The 19,600-nt window shown below is 42.7% G+C and overlaps 1 protein-coding gene across 2 annotated transcripts in view; it reads right to left on the bottom strand.

The window, feature by feature from the left end:
• Positions 1–909: 909 nt before the first annotated feature.
• The window catches only part of TMEM121 (transmembrane protein 121), a 68,278-nt gene continuing 49,587 nt past the window's right edge, over positions 910–19,600 (bottom strand). For both annotated transcript variants that reach the window (XM_087962479.1, XM_087962478.1), the window contains one exon: positions 910–4,308. In XM_087962479.1, coding sequence (XP_087818605.1) covers positions 2,653–3,591 — 939 coding nt within the window. In that variant the 5' untranslated portion in view covers positions 3,592–4,308 and the 3' untranslated portion in view covers positions 910–2,652. The remainder of the gene's footprint in view (positions 4,309–19,600) is intronic.

The following is a 19,600-nucleotide window of genomic DNA, read 5'->3' as shown; positions in this document are numbered from 1 at the left end:
CTTTCATGATTTGTAATGTGCAACTCTGTAGAGGAAGTGAACTCTAACATATAATGCAACCCCATCTCCTCTTTTGTTAGGTCTGTTTCTTTTGAAATTTATATCTTTCTATTAGTACATTCCAGTCATGAATGTACTAATCCCATCAAGTTTCTGTAATGGCAACTATAGTATACCATACTTTCCCTCATGTACCACCGGTAGTATTTCAAGTTCATCCTGTTAGTTCCCTAGGAGCATTAAGTGTATATGCATTTAAATTTTTGTGGCTTAGACTGGGTATGCTTTCTACTATCTACTTTGCATCTGCATTTTTCTTCTTTCTCTTTACTCCTTACCTCATTTGACTGGTTATCTAATGGTTTATGCTTGGAATTAAGTCCTAGGTTGTGAAGATTGGTCACCCTCCAATGTCATATCATATATATTTAATGTTTAGTTTAAATAAAATTTAATATAATGAAAAAGCATCTATTATATTTTATTACATTATATATTTTGCATAGAATACTTACAATAGCCCAATGGAATTAGAAGTTGGTTTGATAAAATAAAAATCTTATTTATGGATATCATTGCCCTTTCTAGTGCTACTCTTTGGCACATGAAATGCTCTTTTGAATCAATTATTTTCCTTGCACTTTCTCACATTATTCAACCATGTTTCTCTAAAAACTATACTTTGTGATGAACTGATGTTGAAAGGGTTCTCAAAGTGGTTTATGGACCTTGTCTGCCCTAATCAATGAACACCTTATTCACATGGACTAGAAAGAAAAAGACTTTTTATTCAAAAGTTAACTCATTGCTCTTACCTTTGGTGTTCACAGAGGGCATGCAAACTTCTGGATAAAGCAACAATAACCACAAAAGGAAAATATACACGTCAAAAAAAATGCTTGGTGGGTGGGTGTCCAGAACCCTTTATTACATAGAAGAATGATCATCAAACAAAATGCACAGGCCTGGGTGTGACTAAACTCTTTGGAGCTGCATCACACAGATCTCAGACAATTGACCAAATAATGAAATGCACTAAGCATCTTCATATACTTTCCTTCAGGGATAGCAACATCCTGAACGTGTTTTGGGAGTGTAAAATTAGTAAATTAGCAAGAGCAGTAAGGTCAATGTGGGTAGTGACTTGGTTAATGCCCAATACCCTACACCAGATCCTTGCAGAGCAAGATTACATTATCCTTATACATTTGCATGTTTCAGGATATCTAATATCTTCAAAACTTCCTATGCCTCTTCCCTTTACATTCTTCTACACTGCTTTTTTGGCTGAGAATGGCTACTCTATACAGCAGAAATGTTTAGACTCTCTTCTGCCAATTCTTTTGCTTTTATTCTCCACTGTAATTAACAAGTTGAATATTTTCAAGTTATAGGCCATTCATACCCTTACCTGACAAGACTGAACTTTAAAAGTATATAGTAAATCCCAGCATAGTAAGATGGACTATATATTTTTATGGTGATGGTATGGCAAAAGACCAACTTTGATTCCTTATTTTGGGTTGCTAAGTGAGGAATGGATATGCAGAGCCAAATGAGGTATCCAATGCATAATTGGTATTCACTGGAAAAATCTGTTGGGTACATACAGATCAAGACACCAATGAGGGAATGGGAGATCACTAAGAAAAAAAATAGTCTTGCATTGCTTTTGGGCTTGTGCAACATTTTTGCTGGGAAACTGTTGCTGTTTTGTGTCCCAATAGTTCTTGCCTAAAGAGATTGTCCCATGCCTTATTTTAGAGGCAGTCTGTGTAGTTCATATAAAAGCAGCAGAGTTATAAATTAAGCTGCTGCCGGAATAAAAATGAATGTTCGTAATTCTGAGAATCTCAGTTTCCATTAATAGTACTACCTGTGTATTTCCCCAGGTCAGTGTAGCCCAAAAAGCTCTGGAACTTCATGCCATCAGAACTGAAATGTGCATACATGTGAATGAAACAGAAATACTTTTTTGAAAAACAAAAATCTTGCATTGAATCATTTTATAAATGATTTATAATAAATGTTCTTGAAATATGAGATGGGATGTTAAATAAGATTCTTTGAAGGGCTGGCTGAAGACTTTGGCAATGTTAGAACTTTCCTGGCCAAATGAGTGAGGTTGCTGCTTGCTGAGTGGAACTGAACAGAGCAAAGGATCTACTTAGCAAAGATTTTTTAAAAACTGCCCCAAGTACAGTTTTCTGCAGCAACTTTAATAGGACCTTTTTTGTTTTTGTTTTGTTTGAAAATAAGAAACTGTAAACACAACAATTTCCAATAAGACTCAATATACTGGTGTACTGACTGAAGTGCCAGTCCTGATTTTCCTATCCTGCCCATCCCACCCTGTCCCTTTCTTTAAAAAAGGTTGTGATAACAAAAATTCTCATTCCTTACAAGTTGAACCACAGGTAACAAACAGATAGAAAAGATCAGATGCTGGAGTGGATGAGGTTCTGCTTGGAAGGTCCATTGATTTTGCCTTTCTTTCCAGAGGGCCCCTTGGAAATACCTGAGTTGCAGGGGATGTTCCTCCATTTGTTAAAATCTTGTGCTGGAAGCAGCTCTCTATGCTGGGATAAGAGCAGTATTACTTCTTCGCCCCTTCCCAATAAGAACCAATGCTGATATCTAAGAAGAGGCTCATCATGTGTCCAAGATCTCCCTGGTGGGGGATGGCTCATGAGGAAGGCCTTGTGTATTGTGGAGGGTCTGGTTGTGGGGCACTGAGTTCTGCTGGAGCTCAAGTGCAATGGCATTTTGTGGGAACTCCTTCACTTGCTTCTTGTATTCTAGGAATGTGCAGACCTTGGTAGCAATGGCAATTATATTCTTGCCAATGAAGATTGTAGAGACTCTGCTATCTTGAAAGAGGACCATATTAATGGCTCGGATGAATATAGTAACCATGTTTATGGTCACCAGACTCAAGACAGGGTAGAGCATCATTTTCTGGGGAGCAATATGCTCTCCTTGCATACTAATCTCACTCAAGGAAACACAGGGCAGAATCAAGAGCAATATGTAGCAATAGAAGAACATGAGTCCTTCTGCCCAAATTGGCAGACCAGTCTTGTGTGGTTCCCATAGGTTGGCTTGAATATCTAAGATATCCAATAAGTCCAAGGCCACCCAGAAGAGACGACCTCGCAAATCCTCTTTCTTCCGGAAGGTACGTATATATTCCATGCTGTCCAAGGCTACTAGCACTAGGTACAATCCTGGCACACAAATGGAGAGAAGCAAGGTCAGTGCCTTTCTAGCCACTGTTTCCAGATTTCTCTTATCAGCCTTATAGTTCTGGAATATAAAATACAGTTTGATTTCCAGCACAAAGATATAGAGGAACCAAAGAATCATAGCATAGCCCCGTTTGGCTGTCTTTACCTCAGCCCCCACCCAGACGGCCACATAGCGCAGCACAATCAAAAAGCAAATGTCTCCTACCAGAACAATGATGCAGACACCAATTTTACGAGGCCCTTGGTTTTGCTCTACCAGATAAGCATCCATGAATGCCATGCTGGTCATAATAACAATGGTGGTAAGACACACATGGCGCTTGTCTGGGGGTGGAAGCACCATGATGAGCTATCCACCCTTTTCTTCCCACTTTGTGGTATTGCTCCAAGGGCCAGCCTTATATTTGTCACAGGTGAAATCTCTTGAAATCGTGGGCAGTAAAACTTAATTATAAAAGAAATTCCAGTAAGGCAATGACAGATGAACCTGATATTTCATCTGATACCCTCAAGTTCTGATCACTCAGAAGTATAGCAATTATCTGACTTGTTTGCTGCATATAGATCAAGATTTCCACCAGCAGAAAGATCCTTTGCTGCTTCCCACAGCATTCACCTTCTGACCACGCTTGTTGTTAGAATTTCTGATAGTATCTTTGAGAAGACCTTCATTTCAGTTACAATTGTTTAATTTTTCACTATTTAATGTCCTTCTTGAAGAATGAGGAGGCCTTCACCGGCTTGTAGATAATCCTCCTTATGGGATTCTTGGCAGCAGCTCATCACATTTTTCAGCAATTAAAAAAATGATCAGGCATCAACCATAGTAGCATGCTAGAATAGCAGGCCAAAACTTATTGCTCCCCAAAAGCCGAATGATTCAGAGTTTTTCAAAGCTGCAAACAAGGGTGATCATGTCCCAGGGTATCTTTTCCCCTGTAAGTCCCTCTGCTCCTCCATCCATGACTCTATCCGGAGCAGAATCCATGGGGAGTAATACTTGCACTTCCAAGAGAGGCTTCTGATCCAGCATCTCTTTCTTGCAACTATCCATTCTGAGCTGCAAAAAAAATCCAGAAGAAAAATAAGTGAGGGAAGTTTCAGTCATTTGATTCAAGAAGCTGCCTTTTTCAGCACGAATATTGAAAGTTAGAGGAAAGGAACAACTCTGTTTTACAACTTTGTATGACAAAATACTTTAAATACTTTGTGGGGGGATAACCTGCATTTGGAAAACAGGTCTTTGCGCTGGCTTTGCAAATGATACAAAAGCAGCTCTGTCATCAAAGAAATTTAGGCAAAGTTACATTTGCAGCATAACAGTATACTGCTATTTTGCAATTGCCTTTGATGAGCCTCCTTTTAACTTCTTTTCTAAAATTTTGATTCTTGCCTTTTGGAGGGAGATATCCAATCTTACATTGATACCTTCTGTTTAAAACAGAAGAAAGGAAGTATTATTTATATCCTGATATTTTTTTCCTTTCTGTCTGTTTAAATCATCTAACCCCCCAATATCATGTAGTATTAAGGAAAAAAATCTGGAGTTTGCCTCAAAGGAGATATTAGAAAAATCTCTCATTCCAAAATACAACCAAATCACATTATGTTGATGTGACTTTATCACTCTACCTATCCCGTTTTTAAATTGATTTTGGGAGGCCATATTGTATGATTCCATCTTCCCAAGCCACTAAGCCTCCTGTGAATATGTTCAACTTAACTTGAAGCAATCACCTCTTTTCTCCTTTTCCCTTATACTTGGGAGAAGGAAAAAGCTCTGTATCTCTTGATCAGCATCTTAAATGTATTTGTGAGATACCTCTTCTTCTGTTCTATACCGCAATCTAACATCTGGTTTAATTAGACAATTTTGAAGCTTCAAATTAATTTTTTTTCTATTCACAGCACTTTCTCAACTCCTCTCATAAAACATGTATTTTAGAAGGCAAAATATATTGTATTGACTCATTGTTCTGGCCCAGGTGTGCATTTATAGGACCAGAGAGAACTGGGCCATGACCAGAAAGAATAAGAAAGAAATGCTATGCACTAATGGTTGTTGACAAGAAAGAATAGCCACAGAAATCTTTCAAATATCCTTTAGGAACCACTTCTGCAATTACAACTATGGATTCCAAAATGAAGTTACCTGCACAGCAGAGATGGTATTCAGCAGGTTCTGACCAGTTTTGGAGAACCGGTAATGGAAATTTTGAGTAGTTCGGAGAACTGGCAAATACCATCTCTGACTGGAGATTTTAGAGTATCCTTCCCCTGCCACGCCCACCAAGCCATGCCTACAGAATCAGTAGTAAAAAAAAAAAAAATTGAATCTCACCACTGCACAGAAATGATAGGTGTGAGTCTGTATCTGCATACATTTCCCCAATTACATTCTTTGCATTCAACCCAATATGTTATACGAATAAGAGAACGTTATTCATTATAATGCAATAAATCATTACATGTATTAAATGTTATGAATATATATGAGTAAGATGCTGCCATGGCCAATTAAAATATCAAGAAAAAGATGTGTGATGGAATGTGCCTACAAAGGAGAGGTAATATGATGGACTAGAATAATGCAGCAGGTTCCCAAGAAGAAGGAAATACATTCCAAGGAGGTGGGTGACACAAGAGATAGCAGAGTAAGCTGAATCATGGGAAGAAGAAGAAAGTTAGGATAGCCACTCTCTAGAACAGGGCTGTAAAACTCAAGGCCTGCGGGCCAGATTCAGCATGAGATGTGGTTAGATCTGGCCCGTGGAACTGCCCTGGAGACAGCAAAGGACTGGCCCCCAGTGCCTTAGTCCCAGCCCAGGCCAGCCAGATGCTGATCTATAACTTAATGGCCGGAACACAGGCAGTCTTAGATCTGTGGGGCCACCTAGCCACCTTGGCCCTGCCCACTGGGTGCTTGCCGACTCCTGTGTGCATGCCCAGGGGGTGGAGCCAAGGTGGCGGGGTCGGCCCCTAGCTGGCTCCAGAGCAGCCCATGGATCTAAGGCTCACCGTGTTCCAGGCTGAATGGCTGCCATCCAGTTACAGATCAACGTCTCAGCCACCACCAGTGCCTCCATGGCTGCTTGCCAGCCTAGCCTTGCAGCCTGTGCAGCTTCCCTTTCACTTGGACCGCCCCCGCCCTGCCCCATATGGGTAAACTACAGCTGCATAAGCATGGCCACCAACAGCACCCCCAATCTCTCCCCCTCTCCTTGTTCCTTCCTGAATACAGAGGAAGGAATGAGATGGGAATGAGAAGAAGGGAGAAAAGAAGTGAGGGAGAGAGGGAGCTGGAGATAGCAAGGTTTTTTTGAGAGGGGGAGGCAGCAAAAGAAGCAGCATTCCTTGGCTGGGAAGTGGGCAACAGCAGAAAGGGAAAGTAAACCTCAGTCCCCGCAAACCAAGCGCAGTTCCTGCTGTTCTTGGGAAAGGAAGGAAGGAAGGAAGAAAAAGGAGAGCCAAAAGCTAAATGCCCAAGGCTGACATCGCTCCTGATGGCGATCAGGCTTCCCTGCTTGATTGCTCATCTCCTTTAGTTCCAAACGTCTGGTGGGGCTCCAGCAGCAATCAGTGCTGAGCCTGCTGGCCTCTGCAGAAGCAGCCATGTTGGGGAGGAAGAGGCTGGTGGGGTGTGTTTCTCCCTGGGTTTTTAAAGTCATGAAGTTTTCTTCCTCTTTTTCCTCACTTCACAGCATGGCTCTCCAGCTCTGGGAGCATCGTTTCTAGGCTGGGAGGCTTCTTCCTTCAAAAGAAAACGCGGTGGGAGTAGAGGTGGCAGTGACTTGGGCTTGTGAGAGTCCCTTCTCTGACTCGGATACATTTCCTCTCTGTGTTTGTGTATGTGGCTTTTTTCTCCCCCTCTTCTCCCTTTCTCCAATTTCTTTTTTTCTTTGAAACAAAGGAGCACAGAAGTAGGGGTGGGGTTGTCCCAAAAAGTGAGACCCCCAAATTAAAAGAACAGATTTTCAAATTCTTAAAAAGTTATGATGCCGGTTCTGGGCCAGCAATTTCTCTTTTTCTTTTGGGAAAAAACAAGCAGCAGGTATCTAAGCGGGTATTCTCTGGCTCTTATTAAAGGACACATTTTAAAGTGTGTGTGTGGGAGTCACCTTCTACCCCAGGAAAGGGAAGGGAGGAGGGAGAAGGAAGGGAATGAGAAGGAGGGAAGGAAGGGAGGGAGATGGGAATGAGAAGGAGGGGGGGAAGCTGGCCATGGCCACCCAGCCTCCCAAGGTCAACCACAACCCTGATGTGGCCCTCAATGAAATTGAGTTTGACACCCCTGGTATAATGTGTCCTGCCTTGACTCCAAAATCCCTTCCAGCTCTGATTCTGAATCCAAATGCACATTGCATCTCACCCATTGCTCAGAGCCAGGAATGAGGGAGTTGTATTCCTCTGCCTTAAGCTTGCTAACCTTTATTGCTTACTTCACAGTGGCCGTGGTGGGAGCAAGATACTCTCCAAAACCTTGCCTATGTCTTCTATACAATTATGGCTTAATCTCCTAATCCCTCATTTAAAGCCCCTTTTTCATTTGAATTAGGAGGTCACTATGCAGTCAAGCAGCTGAGAAAATGACAGAATATAATCAATATTGCCATCCAAATTGTCTCAAAGGTACCTTTTCAAGAGGCAACAGAACTTTCTGAAGCTTCTTCAGCTCTAACTGGATAAGCATTTATCAGAAATACTGTGGTATAGGTGTCTTGTGAGACCAGGGTTAGACTAGATCAGGGGTCCCCAACCTTTCAGACCTAAGGGAACACTAAATTCATAATTTTAAATCCCGGGGACCACTAATATGAATCCACCATGCTGCTTGCTGAAGCACCTGGACTCCCAGTGACGGGATGGGCTCCTTCAGGCACTTAGCTTGGCCACCTATTTCTGCAACCATAAACACTCAAAGAGCCATTTGGACCCATTTTCCACAGAAAACAAAACACCGGGATCTCTCATCTCTCTCTCTCTCTCTCTCTCTCTCTCTCTGTCATCGCTCTTTCTCTATATCTCTCTTTTTCTCATATCTCTCTTTCAGTATCTCTCTCTCTCATCTCTTTCTCTCATCTTTTTCTCTCTCTCATCTCTCTTTCTCTCATCTCATCTCTCTCTCTGTATCTCTTTCTCTCTCATCTCTTTCATCTCTCTCTCTCTTTCTCTTTCTTTCTCATCTCTCTCAGCCGGGCCAGCCAGTGTTTGGGGTGGAGAGGCAGTCGCACATCTCCCAGTCGCGCAGCACCAACAACGGCCAGAAGAAACGCTTGCAAGACCCACCCAGAGATGAAGCTTTGCTCCCACCCTGGAGCAAATCTCCATCTCCCGCCCTTCCCTTTTCAGGCCAGGCAAGGAGTTATGGGAGGGGAGGGTGAGGGGCAGGGCCAGCCAGTGGTAGGTTCAGCTGACAGGAAGCCACAGCAGGGGGAAGAAAGAGCTGCAGGTTGCCGACCTCCGTTGCTTTGGCCCACCTGCACTGCCACCACCATCCCCTCTTGCCATAGCAGTGCCATTACCTCATTTGCTGGAAGGGCTAAACTGTCTGGCCAGTCCCATAATCCAGAGCTCTAGTCACAGGACTGGCCCATTGGTCATCCTGGAGCAGCTCCTCCACCTGGATGTGCCACGGACCACCAAGATTTTCTTGTGGACCACCAATCATTTGCAGACCACCAATTGGGGACCTCTGGACTAGATGAACTCAAGGTCCCTTCCAACTCTGTTACTATTGCAAGCAGAGAGCTTTATAAATCCCTTCCCCATCTCCTTCTGCCTAGAGACACTTGAGCTAATTAGTGGCAGGTGTTTTTTTAACACAACTCAAGCCGAGAGCAATAAATCCCACCCCCACCCTTCACCCTGCACTTTGGCTGGCTGCCTAGACAGGCTTGAATTGACTAGCGTTTTTAAAGCCCTTGCTTGCCTAAAGAGGCTTGAGCTTAGTAGGAGCAAGTGATTTTTTTTAAGTGACTGAAGCCAAGAGATCTGCAAATTCCCACTCCCACCTGACCCCCGTCTGGGCAGCTGCCTGGAGACATTTAAGCTGATAGCAGCAAGTGATATTTTAAAAAAAAAATAACAGCAAGCTGAGAGCTTGGGGAGCCTGCTTGGAGGCAAATTAGTTCCTGAGAAGGCTGCACTGGGAACAGCTGATGGTGGGGGCAGCAATGGGGAAAGCGTCTCCGTTGGATGGCAGTTAACAAATCAGATGAAATAGTAACTTAGATTTTCATTCATGTAATGACCCATTTGATTCAATTAACGAACTGAACATTGTCATTTTAAAATTTGTTAAACTGAGTCTGATTCACTTGATGAATTTTTTGACTTAGGACCCTAATGGGCAGATTCCATTAAGATCATACCTTGAGGACCACCTGTACATCAAATTCACATGGAAGATGTTAAGGAAAATAGTCTAGCCTTCCTGGACTATGCAGTACACATTATGGAAGACAGAAGCCTTAACATTGACATTTACAAACACCCCCCAACACACACACAGATCAATATTTACATTTACCCACTGGAGCACAAAATGGGAGTCACCAGAACCCTACACCACCAAACTGAAGGCTTGCCTACCAGCAAAGGTGGGAAAGAAAGAATGTAAACACATCAAGGAAGTCCCCAGAACATGTGGCTATCCCAAATGGGCTTTCATCAAATCTCAAAAAAGACCCTACAGGAGCTCCTCCATAACAGACAGCAAAGAGAACAATAAAACAAAGTGACATCATTCCATACATTGCAGGAATATTGGCTCAAGAGGATCTTTAGCCAATACAAAATACATGCACAGTTCAAACCCAAGAATACATTAAGGAAGAAACTTGCCCATTCTAAGGATAAAACACCCTGACACAAACTGAGCAATGTGGTATATGCAGTACAATGCAGTGAGCCATGTGCAGATTTCTACATTGGGGAAACAAAACAACCACTTCATAAACGCATGGCATAACATAGGAGAACAAACCCATGAGGACAAGATTCAGCAGCCCATCTGCATTTAAAAGGCAAAGCCCATTCTTTTGAAGACAGCAAAGTCACATTTTGGACAGAGAGGACCGCTGGTTTGAAAGAGGGGTCAGAGACCATCTATGTCAAAATTGAACAGCCCTCTCTCAACAGAGGGGGAGGGATACAACATCATCTATCTCCAGTATACAACACAGTCCTTTCAACACTACACTACTGCACACTATTCAGGTGACTCTGACAACACAGATAAACCTCAAACCACTCTCTAAAAGAATGCAAATGATCAGCTGTCTGCAAGGTATATAAATCCTTCTATTATCCACCATCCATTCAGAGCTGAAGAAGGTTCTTGGATGAGAAGTGAAATGTCTTCAAAGAAAAAAAACAGGAGGTCCAGCTGTCTCTTGAAACAGCATCTTTGGGACAACCATGACCTAGATGACTGAGGATCTATATAGACATTTACCATCCAACTGTTATCCATTTGGTGTTATCCAGGTGTTATCTCATCTAGGACCCAGAGAGCTTCTCTAACAATTGAAATTGCCTTTGTTTCCTTTTCCATTACAATTAGTTGGTGTTTAACAAAATGTAGTCATTACTCTGTCATATAATATCAGATAGATTGCAAATGAGAGACTTTATGATGAAGATGTTTTCTTTTAGAATCACTTCATGTTCTTCAGTTTTTGAAAGAGCTTCATCAACCTTCATGTTTACAGGTCTAATTAGTTTAAGATTGGAATACTCTGTGCAAGATCCTTGTTGCTTTGGAAATTAATTATGGAATTCGAACTCTAATGAAATAAAGGTTTTCAAGCATTCAAAGCGCTCATCTAAACTATCTGATTCCCTCTGCTGACTGATGTGTTGATCTCTCTTGGCCAAGACAAGGGGGAAAAGTCACTTGGTATGGGAGATTGCTTTATTAAAATGGGGGAGGATTATTGAGCCTCATTTCTTTTTTGGAGATGAAGTACCATAGTGAAATGGCAGTGTGTGGAGTCGAGCACCATCTCTTGGTAGGCAACATCTGTGTTCTGTGGAAGAAGAACAAGTGAGGAGTCCTTCCAAAGTAATTTCTTGTTTGGGTTAAGGAATAGAAGTAATGGATAGGGAAGAAAACAAGAAACCTATTTAAGTTGGATTGTATCATTTTGAGGATACCTATCCCTTGTGTAGTGATTTTGCTTTCATTACAGCTCTAAGCCACTTTTAAGCCCTGGAGGAAACTTACTAAAAATAGAAATGGTGAATTCTCCAGCCAAGTAATTTGTCTGGAAATGGGCCATTTGTCTAGACAAAGAAAAGTACAAGTAAGGCAGTAAGGAACACTGTACAGACTTTTCCTTTCTTCCTAGCAATTATACAATGCCAAGTCCAATGTTGTGACTTTTCTCTGAAGTTCATGGGGCAATTTTTTTCTTGTAAGTCAAAATACAATGGAGTCTCTACACTAAATGGAGTATGTAGGGCATCCAACTTACTGCCCCTATTTTGAACTGTTCATGCATTTCTTACTGTCCAGTTCCCTTCCTAGAGAAAACTTACTAATTATAATTTTCTAAACATTTTTTAAAATTATTGTTTCTAGCAATGTACAAATGGTGCTATTTAACTTCATAAAAAGAATGTATACTGCTGGATGATGTGGGATAATGTTCTGGGATTTTAATTTTTCCCATGAAATTTACGGTATGATAGCATAAAATTATGTTCATTTTTGAAATTAATTATTTATCTATTTACTTGTGTAGAAAAGGATTTCAATTAAGATGTGTGTGTGTGTGAATGAGTGAGTGTTGGTCCACTGGTAATGTTAGGAACTGATCAGCTTGTTGCCCAAGCCTGACATCATGAGCTAAAAGAGAAGGACTAGCCCAAGATCAGCCAGCCAGCTTTCATGCCTCAGGTGGGAGTAGAACTCAGTTCCTGGCTGCTAGCCTGGTGCCCTAACCACTACTATACCAATCTGGCTCTCCAGCCTCTCTCCCCCCCTCCCCCCCCAATTCATACAGTAGTATGGGATATTATGCAGACCTTTGCTGTTTTACTGAGCATTCTCAAAAATATAACGTTCCACATTTGAGAACACTGTTTACTCTTATGGAGGATGTTCGGCAAGATGGTACCCCAAATATCTGTTCTCTATTTGCTATTAATTTATTTTAGGAAGCATAGTTAAGAGATCATTATTAAGGCAGGACAAGAACACTTATGCTGCAGCTGCAGCTGGGCTGTGGAAACCAATTAAAGGCCATGAACTCTCTTTTTTCTTCTATCTAGTATGCTTAAAGGTTGAAAGTTTTTTGCAGAGGGGAAAAAGAAAAAAAAAAGACTGCATGGAGGAGTAGAGCCTTGTGTGACATCTCAGCATGCATTTTGCCCTGATGAGTTATCCTATAGTTGGTGTTATTTCAGTTTCAGTCTGGGAAAACTACCAAACACTTCCCTTGCCATGTTGCAGGGAGGAGCTGGGTGGGTGGAAGCAATGCAGCAGTCCTCTGTTTGATGGGTGTGGGCTAGCAGAATTTATGCTAAATGACTTCCTCCTGACTGGCACAGGAGCAAAGTAGCTGTGTGAATGAACCTCAGACTTGTCCGGAGCTCCATTATTCTCAGGACCTTCACAAAAAGAAATATTTATCTTTATACCAGGTTTAACTTAGTTCAGATACTTAGATTGAAATTCATATAAGATTTGTTTATTAGATCACCTATGTACAAGCTGAAGAGCAAATAATTCAAGTACCACCAGGTCAGAATTTCAGGAAACAGGAAATTCTCCCAGGAGGAACTAACTTGAGGCCTTCACAATAACACTGTTCCAACAGCCCTTTAGGGGCAAAGCCACTTCCTCAATAGCAACAACCCCTGACTCCACCAAAGCAGAGTTGACCTTGATCTGCTTTAGTTTTCTCTCCAATTAATCCTGCCAGATTTAGCAGGCCTTTGGTATATTCAAGCATTCTATGCATCACTGCCTTTCTCCTATTTGCAGGCTGGATAGTAGAGGTTCCTGCTGAGTTCCATGCTTGCCATGTCTAAGGTGGCAAGTTAGAACTGGCTGCTGGTTCTCTCTTCTTGCTGGGGCTTGGCAGTGCCAACTGAGGTTTTGGAAGAGGACCTGGCTGTGAAATCAGGTCATGAGAACAGTTGGTCTGAGAGACCTAATTCAGAAATTAAATTTAAGGCAAAAACAACCCCAGTGTATAGTACACCTGAAATGTTTTTATAGCATACAGGGAGTCCTCGATTTATAACCGTTCATTTAGTGACCATTCAAGGTTACAACTGCACTGAAAAAGTGACATGACTGTTTTACACACTTATGACTGCTGCAACATCCCTATAGTCACGTAATGAAAAATTGAAACGTTTGGCATATGTATGATGGTTGCAGTGTCACAAGGTCATGTGATCATCTTTAGTGATCTTTTGACAAGTAAAGTCAATGGGGAAGCCAGATTCATTTAACAACTATGTTACTAACTTAATAACTGCAGCAAATCACATAACAATTCTGGAAAGAAAGGTTGTGAAATGGGACAAAATTCACTTAACAAATATCTCGTTTAGCAACAGAAAGTTTGGGCTCAATAAAGTCAAGGACTACCTGTATCTAAGTTTCCAGAGAGGATAAAAATGCGTAACACCAAGAAAGGCCTCTAGTGAGAACTGTATGTTACAACTACTGTACTCAGCAAGCTAGATGACTGACAGGCAAAGTTCAAGCATAAACTTGGGAAGGAGGCTAGTATAAACCTGTTACACAGGCCCACCTTGCGTATCAGTTCTGTACCTTAATGTAGTCACCAAAAATTGCTACATTTTAAGATATTAAATTCAAATAATACTTAATACATTTCTGTATTTCTGACATTAAAAGTGTTTGGGGAATTTTCAATAATGGCTCTTATTTCTGTCTTATCATTTTGCTACTTTGTTTAACATTCAGCCTGAAGACGAATCCTATTGTATTTGTTGACAATTTTATAACTATTTCTTTGGTCACAATAAAAATATTTACCTCATCAATTATTGTAACAGACCCATGTTTATAAATCTTGTTTTGAAAAATCAAAAGTCTGCATGATGCCCTTTAGCTTTTTTACATTTAAATTTGTTTATTTAGCCTGGTGACGTTTTGATTGTATGGCAGTACTTATCTGTGAAGGAGACAGCCTGCCCTTTTGTGATAGCCCAAGAAAGCCTTGAAAGAGCAGGTCACACAGGTAAACAAAATCTCTCTATCTCTCAGAGCACATATCACTGTTTACTTGATATACATTCAAACACACACAAATCCCCTTCAAGTATGAGCTTAATGGGTACAGAAATTAAAAAGTGGGCAATGTTTTTCTCACAGACTTCCATGAGCTGACAATCTGTTACTCTTGGGGTTGCTTGAATTTAACTATAGTTCTCTGCACAATCTACAACCCCCTACTCAAAATAGAACCCAAAATTTTGTGGACAGTGTATTTATAGTTAAGACACACTTTTCTTCTTTAAACCCTAACTTAGCATGGAGGTCAATGGATGACAGATTTAGCTGGCATTTTTCCATATTTTCAGATGAATGTCTTAGCTTGTTTCAGGAGCCTCAGGTGGCGCAGTAGTTAGAGTGCAGTACTGCAAGCCACTCCTATTGCAATTTGGCAGATTGAATCCCACCAGGCTCAAGGTTCACTCAGCCTTCCATCCTCCTGAGGTGGGTAAAATGAGGACCCAAATTGTTGGGGGCAATATGCTAACTCTGTAAACCATTTTGAGGGCTGTAGCGTAAAGCATTATAAAGTGGTATATAAGCTATTACTATTGTTTGGTTTGAAAAAATAATCTGCTCAGTGTGTTGTTTTGTTTCAACACAGCTTCAGAGTGATTCAGCAATCTTTGCAGTATCTTGCGAACATAGATACATTTCCAAAGACATTACTATTGAGCTTCCAATTTCCTCATACCATATTGGGCTGGGCTGAATTTCACCAGTTCTGTTGGCAGGATAAACTATCTCATTGGAACCATTCAGATATTCCTCCCCCCTCAAGAATGGGATCAGAATTGGAATAAGAACTGACCAAGTTATACTCTAGAGGGGAAAAATAATTCAATTCCAAATTAATTTAAAACATATTTTATCAATCACTTCTTTCATATCTCACCCTGGTCTATCTATGTCAGACATGGGCATTTTATGGCCTGGGGGGGGGGGGCTTCATTTGGACAGTCAGCTGTCCTTGTCCTGCCTCTAGTATTTGCAGCATCAGGGGAGGGCAGGGCAGCAGGATGGGGACAGCAGCAGGCAAGGTAGCCCTCCACAACAGTCCCAGTTTCTCATTTGGCCCCTTGGGAAATTTAATTGCCCACCCCTGATCTATGTAGTTAGTAAGACCTGAAATCAAACTTCATGACACATGATTAAAATCATTGCCATGTCTCTATTTTGCCGTTAAACATTCATTAGAATCTGTCAATTTAGAATGATCAAAAGTCTTATTCAGATATTTTCCAACTTTCCCTTCAATCCTCTAAAATGTAATCTTTCCCATTTCCCATTTGGGTGGGGAAAGTGCGGGGATTTCAGGTTTGGGTTTTCCCCAGCTGTGCTAATATGACATCTCCAATAAATTTATACTTTGAGGAAGATACCTGCTTCCAAGTTTTGATTCTGTTGGAGGTGTTACTTGGAACTCTGACATGAACCTGCATTTAAAACTAACAAGCAGCTCCCCGCGCTCCACCTCTATCCATCCCAATGGACCATGGTCATGGTGGTAACAGTTGTGCTAGAGGGTGAGGCTGCCTAATGGGTGGGAGATCTCCACAGCAAACATGGCCAAGAACAAGGAAATGGAGGCTTGTTCTTGGAGGCACTATGGGAGAGATTCAAGGATGCTACCAGGGCACAGCAGGCAGAAGGGGAAATCCTGGAGTTGAGGCAAAAGGATCGGCCCCGAAGCAGACTATATGGATGACTTTCACCGGATTGCCAGCAAGTTGCAGGATTGGCCAGAACGACTGTTAGCTCATCACTAAAGTGGGCCTTGATCCCACACTGTGACAGGCGTGTACGTATCGAGGCCTACCCCCCCCCAGCTTGGAGCATGGTACCTAGCGGTTACTGAGTTAGATGCTGAATTGCGGGAGTATCGCCCAAAAGGGGAGGTAACTACGAGACCAAGGCAATTCCCAGACAGACCAATGAACATCAACCCCCCCTCAAGAGTGCCTCCACCAGAGAGACACCTATCTACTAGGACACCCATCCTGTGCTTCTGCTGTGGTCAACCGGGCCACCATGTGCCTGAGTGCCTGACATCTAGTCCGAAAATCAAGACTGGGGCCCCAGGGATAGTGAAACCAAAAAAATCATCCCGGAAGACCCCGGAGAAGTCCAGGGGTACACTGCAGGCTATGACGGCTATCCTGGTACCAACAGCGGATGATGGAGAAGTGACTGTGGAAGGGACCCCAACCCAGCCAGTTATGACAAAGACAACGACAATGAAAATGACCCAATAGTAAAGTAATACCATCCACCCCTTTGTTGTTCTGGTGGTACTTATGGTGCAAAGACATGGTACCTATAAGGCTCTAACACAGGGGTCGCTAAACCTTTGGACCTCAGGGATCACCAAACTCATAATTTTAAATCCTGGGGACCACTAATATGAATTTTGACTGATGGTGGCTTGCTGACATTGGTGGGATAGAGAGAGAGAGAGAGATCTGATCTAATCTCTGTCTCTCTCTCTCACACACACACACACAGGCAGGGGTGGGATTCAAATTTCTTAACAACTGGTTCTTGGGTGTGGCCTAATTTGTGGGTGTGGCTTGGTGGTCATGTGACTGGCTGGGCATGGCTTGTATGTAAATATCATAAATATTTATGTAAATATTGAATTTTTTATTTAAAAAAGAGCAACTTTTACTCAAAATCAGGCAAAGCAGGAAGGCAGATTGAGTTGCTCACAGAATCACAGATTAATTTAGAGATCTATGATTTTGCAGTTAGCTACCTGAGTCTGTCACATAAAATTTGCTTGCAAGCAAACTCACAACATTAACTCACAACACACCATGTATGTAAATATTGAATATTTTTTTAAAAAGAGCAACTTTTACCCAAAATCAGGCAAAGCAGGCAGGCAGATTGAATTGCTCACAGAATCACAGATTCATTCAGAGATCTATCTTTCTGTCCTCAGCTACCTGCACTGAATAATAGACGCTTCAGTCCTAAGGAAGGTTCAGCTCTGCTTAACAGCAAAGCTGAAGATCTAAAAGTTAGCTAGAAAGCAAGAAATCCAACGATTTCCTGCTTTCTAGCTAATCTAAATCTCTCAGCACAGCAGAACAGCTGATGGTCAGAAAAAAAAGAAAAAATAGTAACTTAGCAGGCAGGTTTGCCAGGTAAGGAGTGAGTGGGCGGGGAGGGTTCCCGTGGGCCATGTGGGTGGTGCAGCCTTGTGTTCCCATGGATTAATTGCTTTGGGGGTTGCTCTGGGGGTGACATTTCTCTGCAGACCACCAAAATTTTCTTGCGGACCACCAGGTGGCGACCACTGCTGTAATAGATTTCAGGTATACCAGATGCCTCATTAGCTGGGCGACCACTGCAAAATTGAGAGCGAAGGCAAAGAAAATGTCACAGCCCTTGAGATTTGAGCAAGTAGATGGTTTGTTGCTAGCCAGCTTAGAGAGGGCTGCAAAGCACTATAAAACGGTATATAAGTGCTATTGCTAGGTAAGGCACCTGCAACCCATATAACAGAGCTGGTGAAACTGGAATTGGCCCAGCATTGAGAACTCATCTGATTCATCATTGTTCTGAGAATGACTGAATCAGTGATATTGGGATTAGTATGGTTGGACAATCTGGTGGGAAGGTGGATATTAGTACTTGAGGAGAGGAAAAAAAAAACCACTCCCTTAGCATGAGCAACCCCTGAAATGGGGTCCCAGTGACACCTCGAACCATGAGCCTGTGAAAACACAGGCCAAGGCTATGGGGAATCCAGCCAACCCCCCTGTGTATAGAGACCTTGGAAATGTATTCAGCGAAGGGGAGTGCAACGTCCCTCCCACACATCAGCCTTCGGACTGCACCATAGAAATCCATCCAGGGGCCAAATTACCAAAGCCAAAAATATACTCAGTGACACCATGGGAAATGGATGAACTACGGTGCTACATAGAGAAAAACCTGGCTAGGGGATTCATCCAGCTGGCCAGATCCTAGATCGTGGCCCCGGTCCTATTCAGGGAAAAGAAAGATGGAACTCTAAGGCTGTATATGGACTTCAGGAGCATTACAGAGTTGTGCATTGAAAATACGTACCCCCTCCCTCTCATAAAAGACATGATGGCCCATTTGGCTTAGGGACATATTTTCACCAAGTTGACTTGAGGGAGGCATATTATTGGGTCTGGATCAAGAAAGGGGACGAGTGCAAAACTGCTTTCAACTGTTCCCTAGGAAGTTATCAATTCAGAGTAATGCTGTTTGGTCTGCAAGGAGCTCCGGCAGTGTTTATGCAATTAATTAATGAGGTCTTGCATGAGCATTTATATAAATGAGTACTCGTATATCTGAATGATTTACACCAAAACCATGGATGAGCACATCCAATTGGTGCACAGTGTTCTGGAAAAGCTGTTGGCAGCAAATTTGTACATAAAGTTGTCCAAATGCGAGTTCCACCAGACCCAGTTGGACTACTTAGGATATCATGTGTCGAACACTAGGCTGGAGATGGATCCAGTGAAGGTGCGAGCAGTTATGGACTGGCAGGTGCCTAAGACTCGCAAGCAATTGCAAAGTTTCCTAGGATCAGGCATGATATTCCCCTCTGAAAAAAAATCGGGGCCGGCCAAAAGAGACCCTGTGCCGCGCGCCAAGAAATCGCACACACAACACCAACGCCACACACCCTTCCTTTCCAGCTGGTCAGGTGTGGATCAGCTCTGGAGCTGGGCAGCCGCTTTCCTGGTGGCGGGGCCGAGGCTGCCGCCCGGGGAGCACTCGCTGCTTTCCCTCACCAGGGTCGGGCGGTGGCGTGTTGCCCTGCGCCGCGTGGCCCCTGCCTGGCAGCGTGCTTCTCGGCACGAGGCAGCCGGGTTGCTCAAGGAGCCCGGCTGGCCAGGCGAGGGAAAGGCAGCGAGGGCCCTGCCGGGCTGGGGCGGAAAACCCGCTTGGCAAGGGGCCGGGAAGCCTGCGGGCGGAGGACCAAGCGCACTGGGAGGCAGAGATTCAGCCGAGGCCGTCAGACAGAGAGACGGCTGGTCTGCTCCAGTGCCGCTGCTGCCGTTGCAAAGCGCCACCATGGCTCTTCCTTTTTGCCTTTCCCTTCCTG

The sequence above is a fragment of the Notechis scutatus genome, chromosome 3 (genome assembly GCF_049901735.1).
Source record: "Notechis scutatus isolate UNSWTSFEM ecotype Mainland chromosome 3, rNotScu1.2, whole genome shotgun sequence".
Lineage (NCBI taxonomy): Eukaryota > Metazoa > Chordata > Lepidosauria > Squamata > Elapidae > Notechis > Notechis scutatus.
Note: the sequence above shows the minus strand (reverse complement) of the source record. Positions and strands in the feature narration are given on the sequence as shown.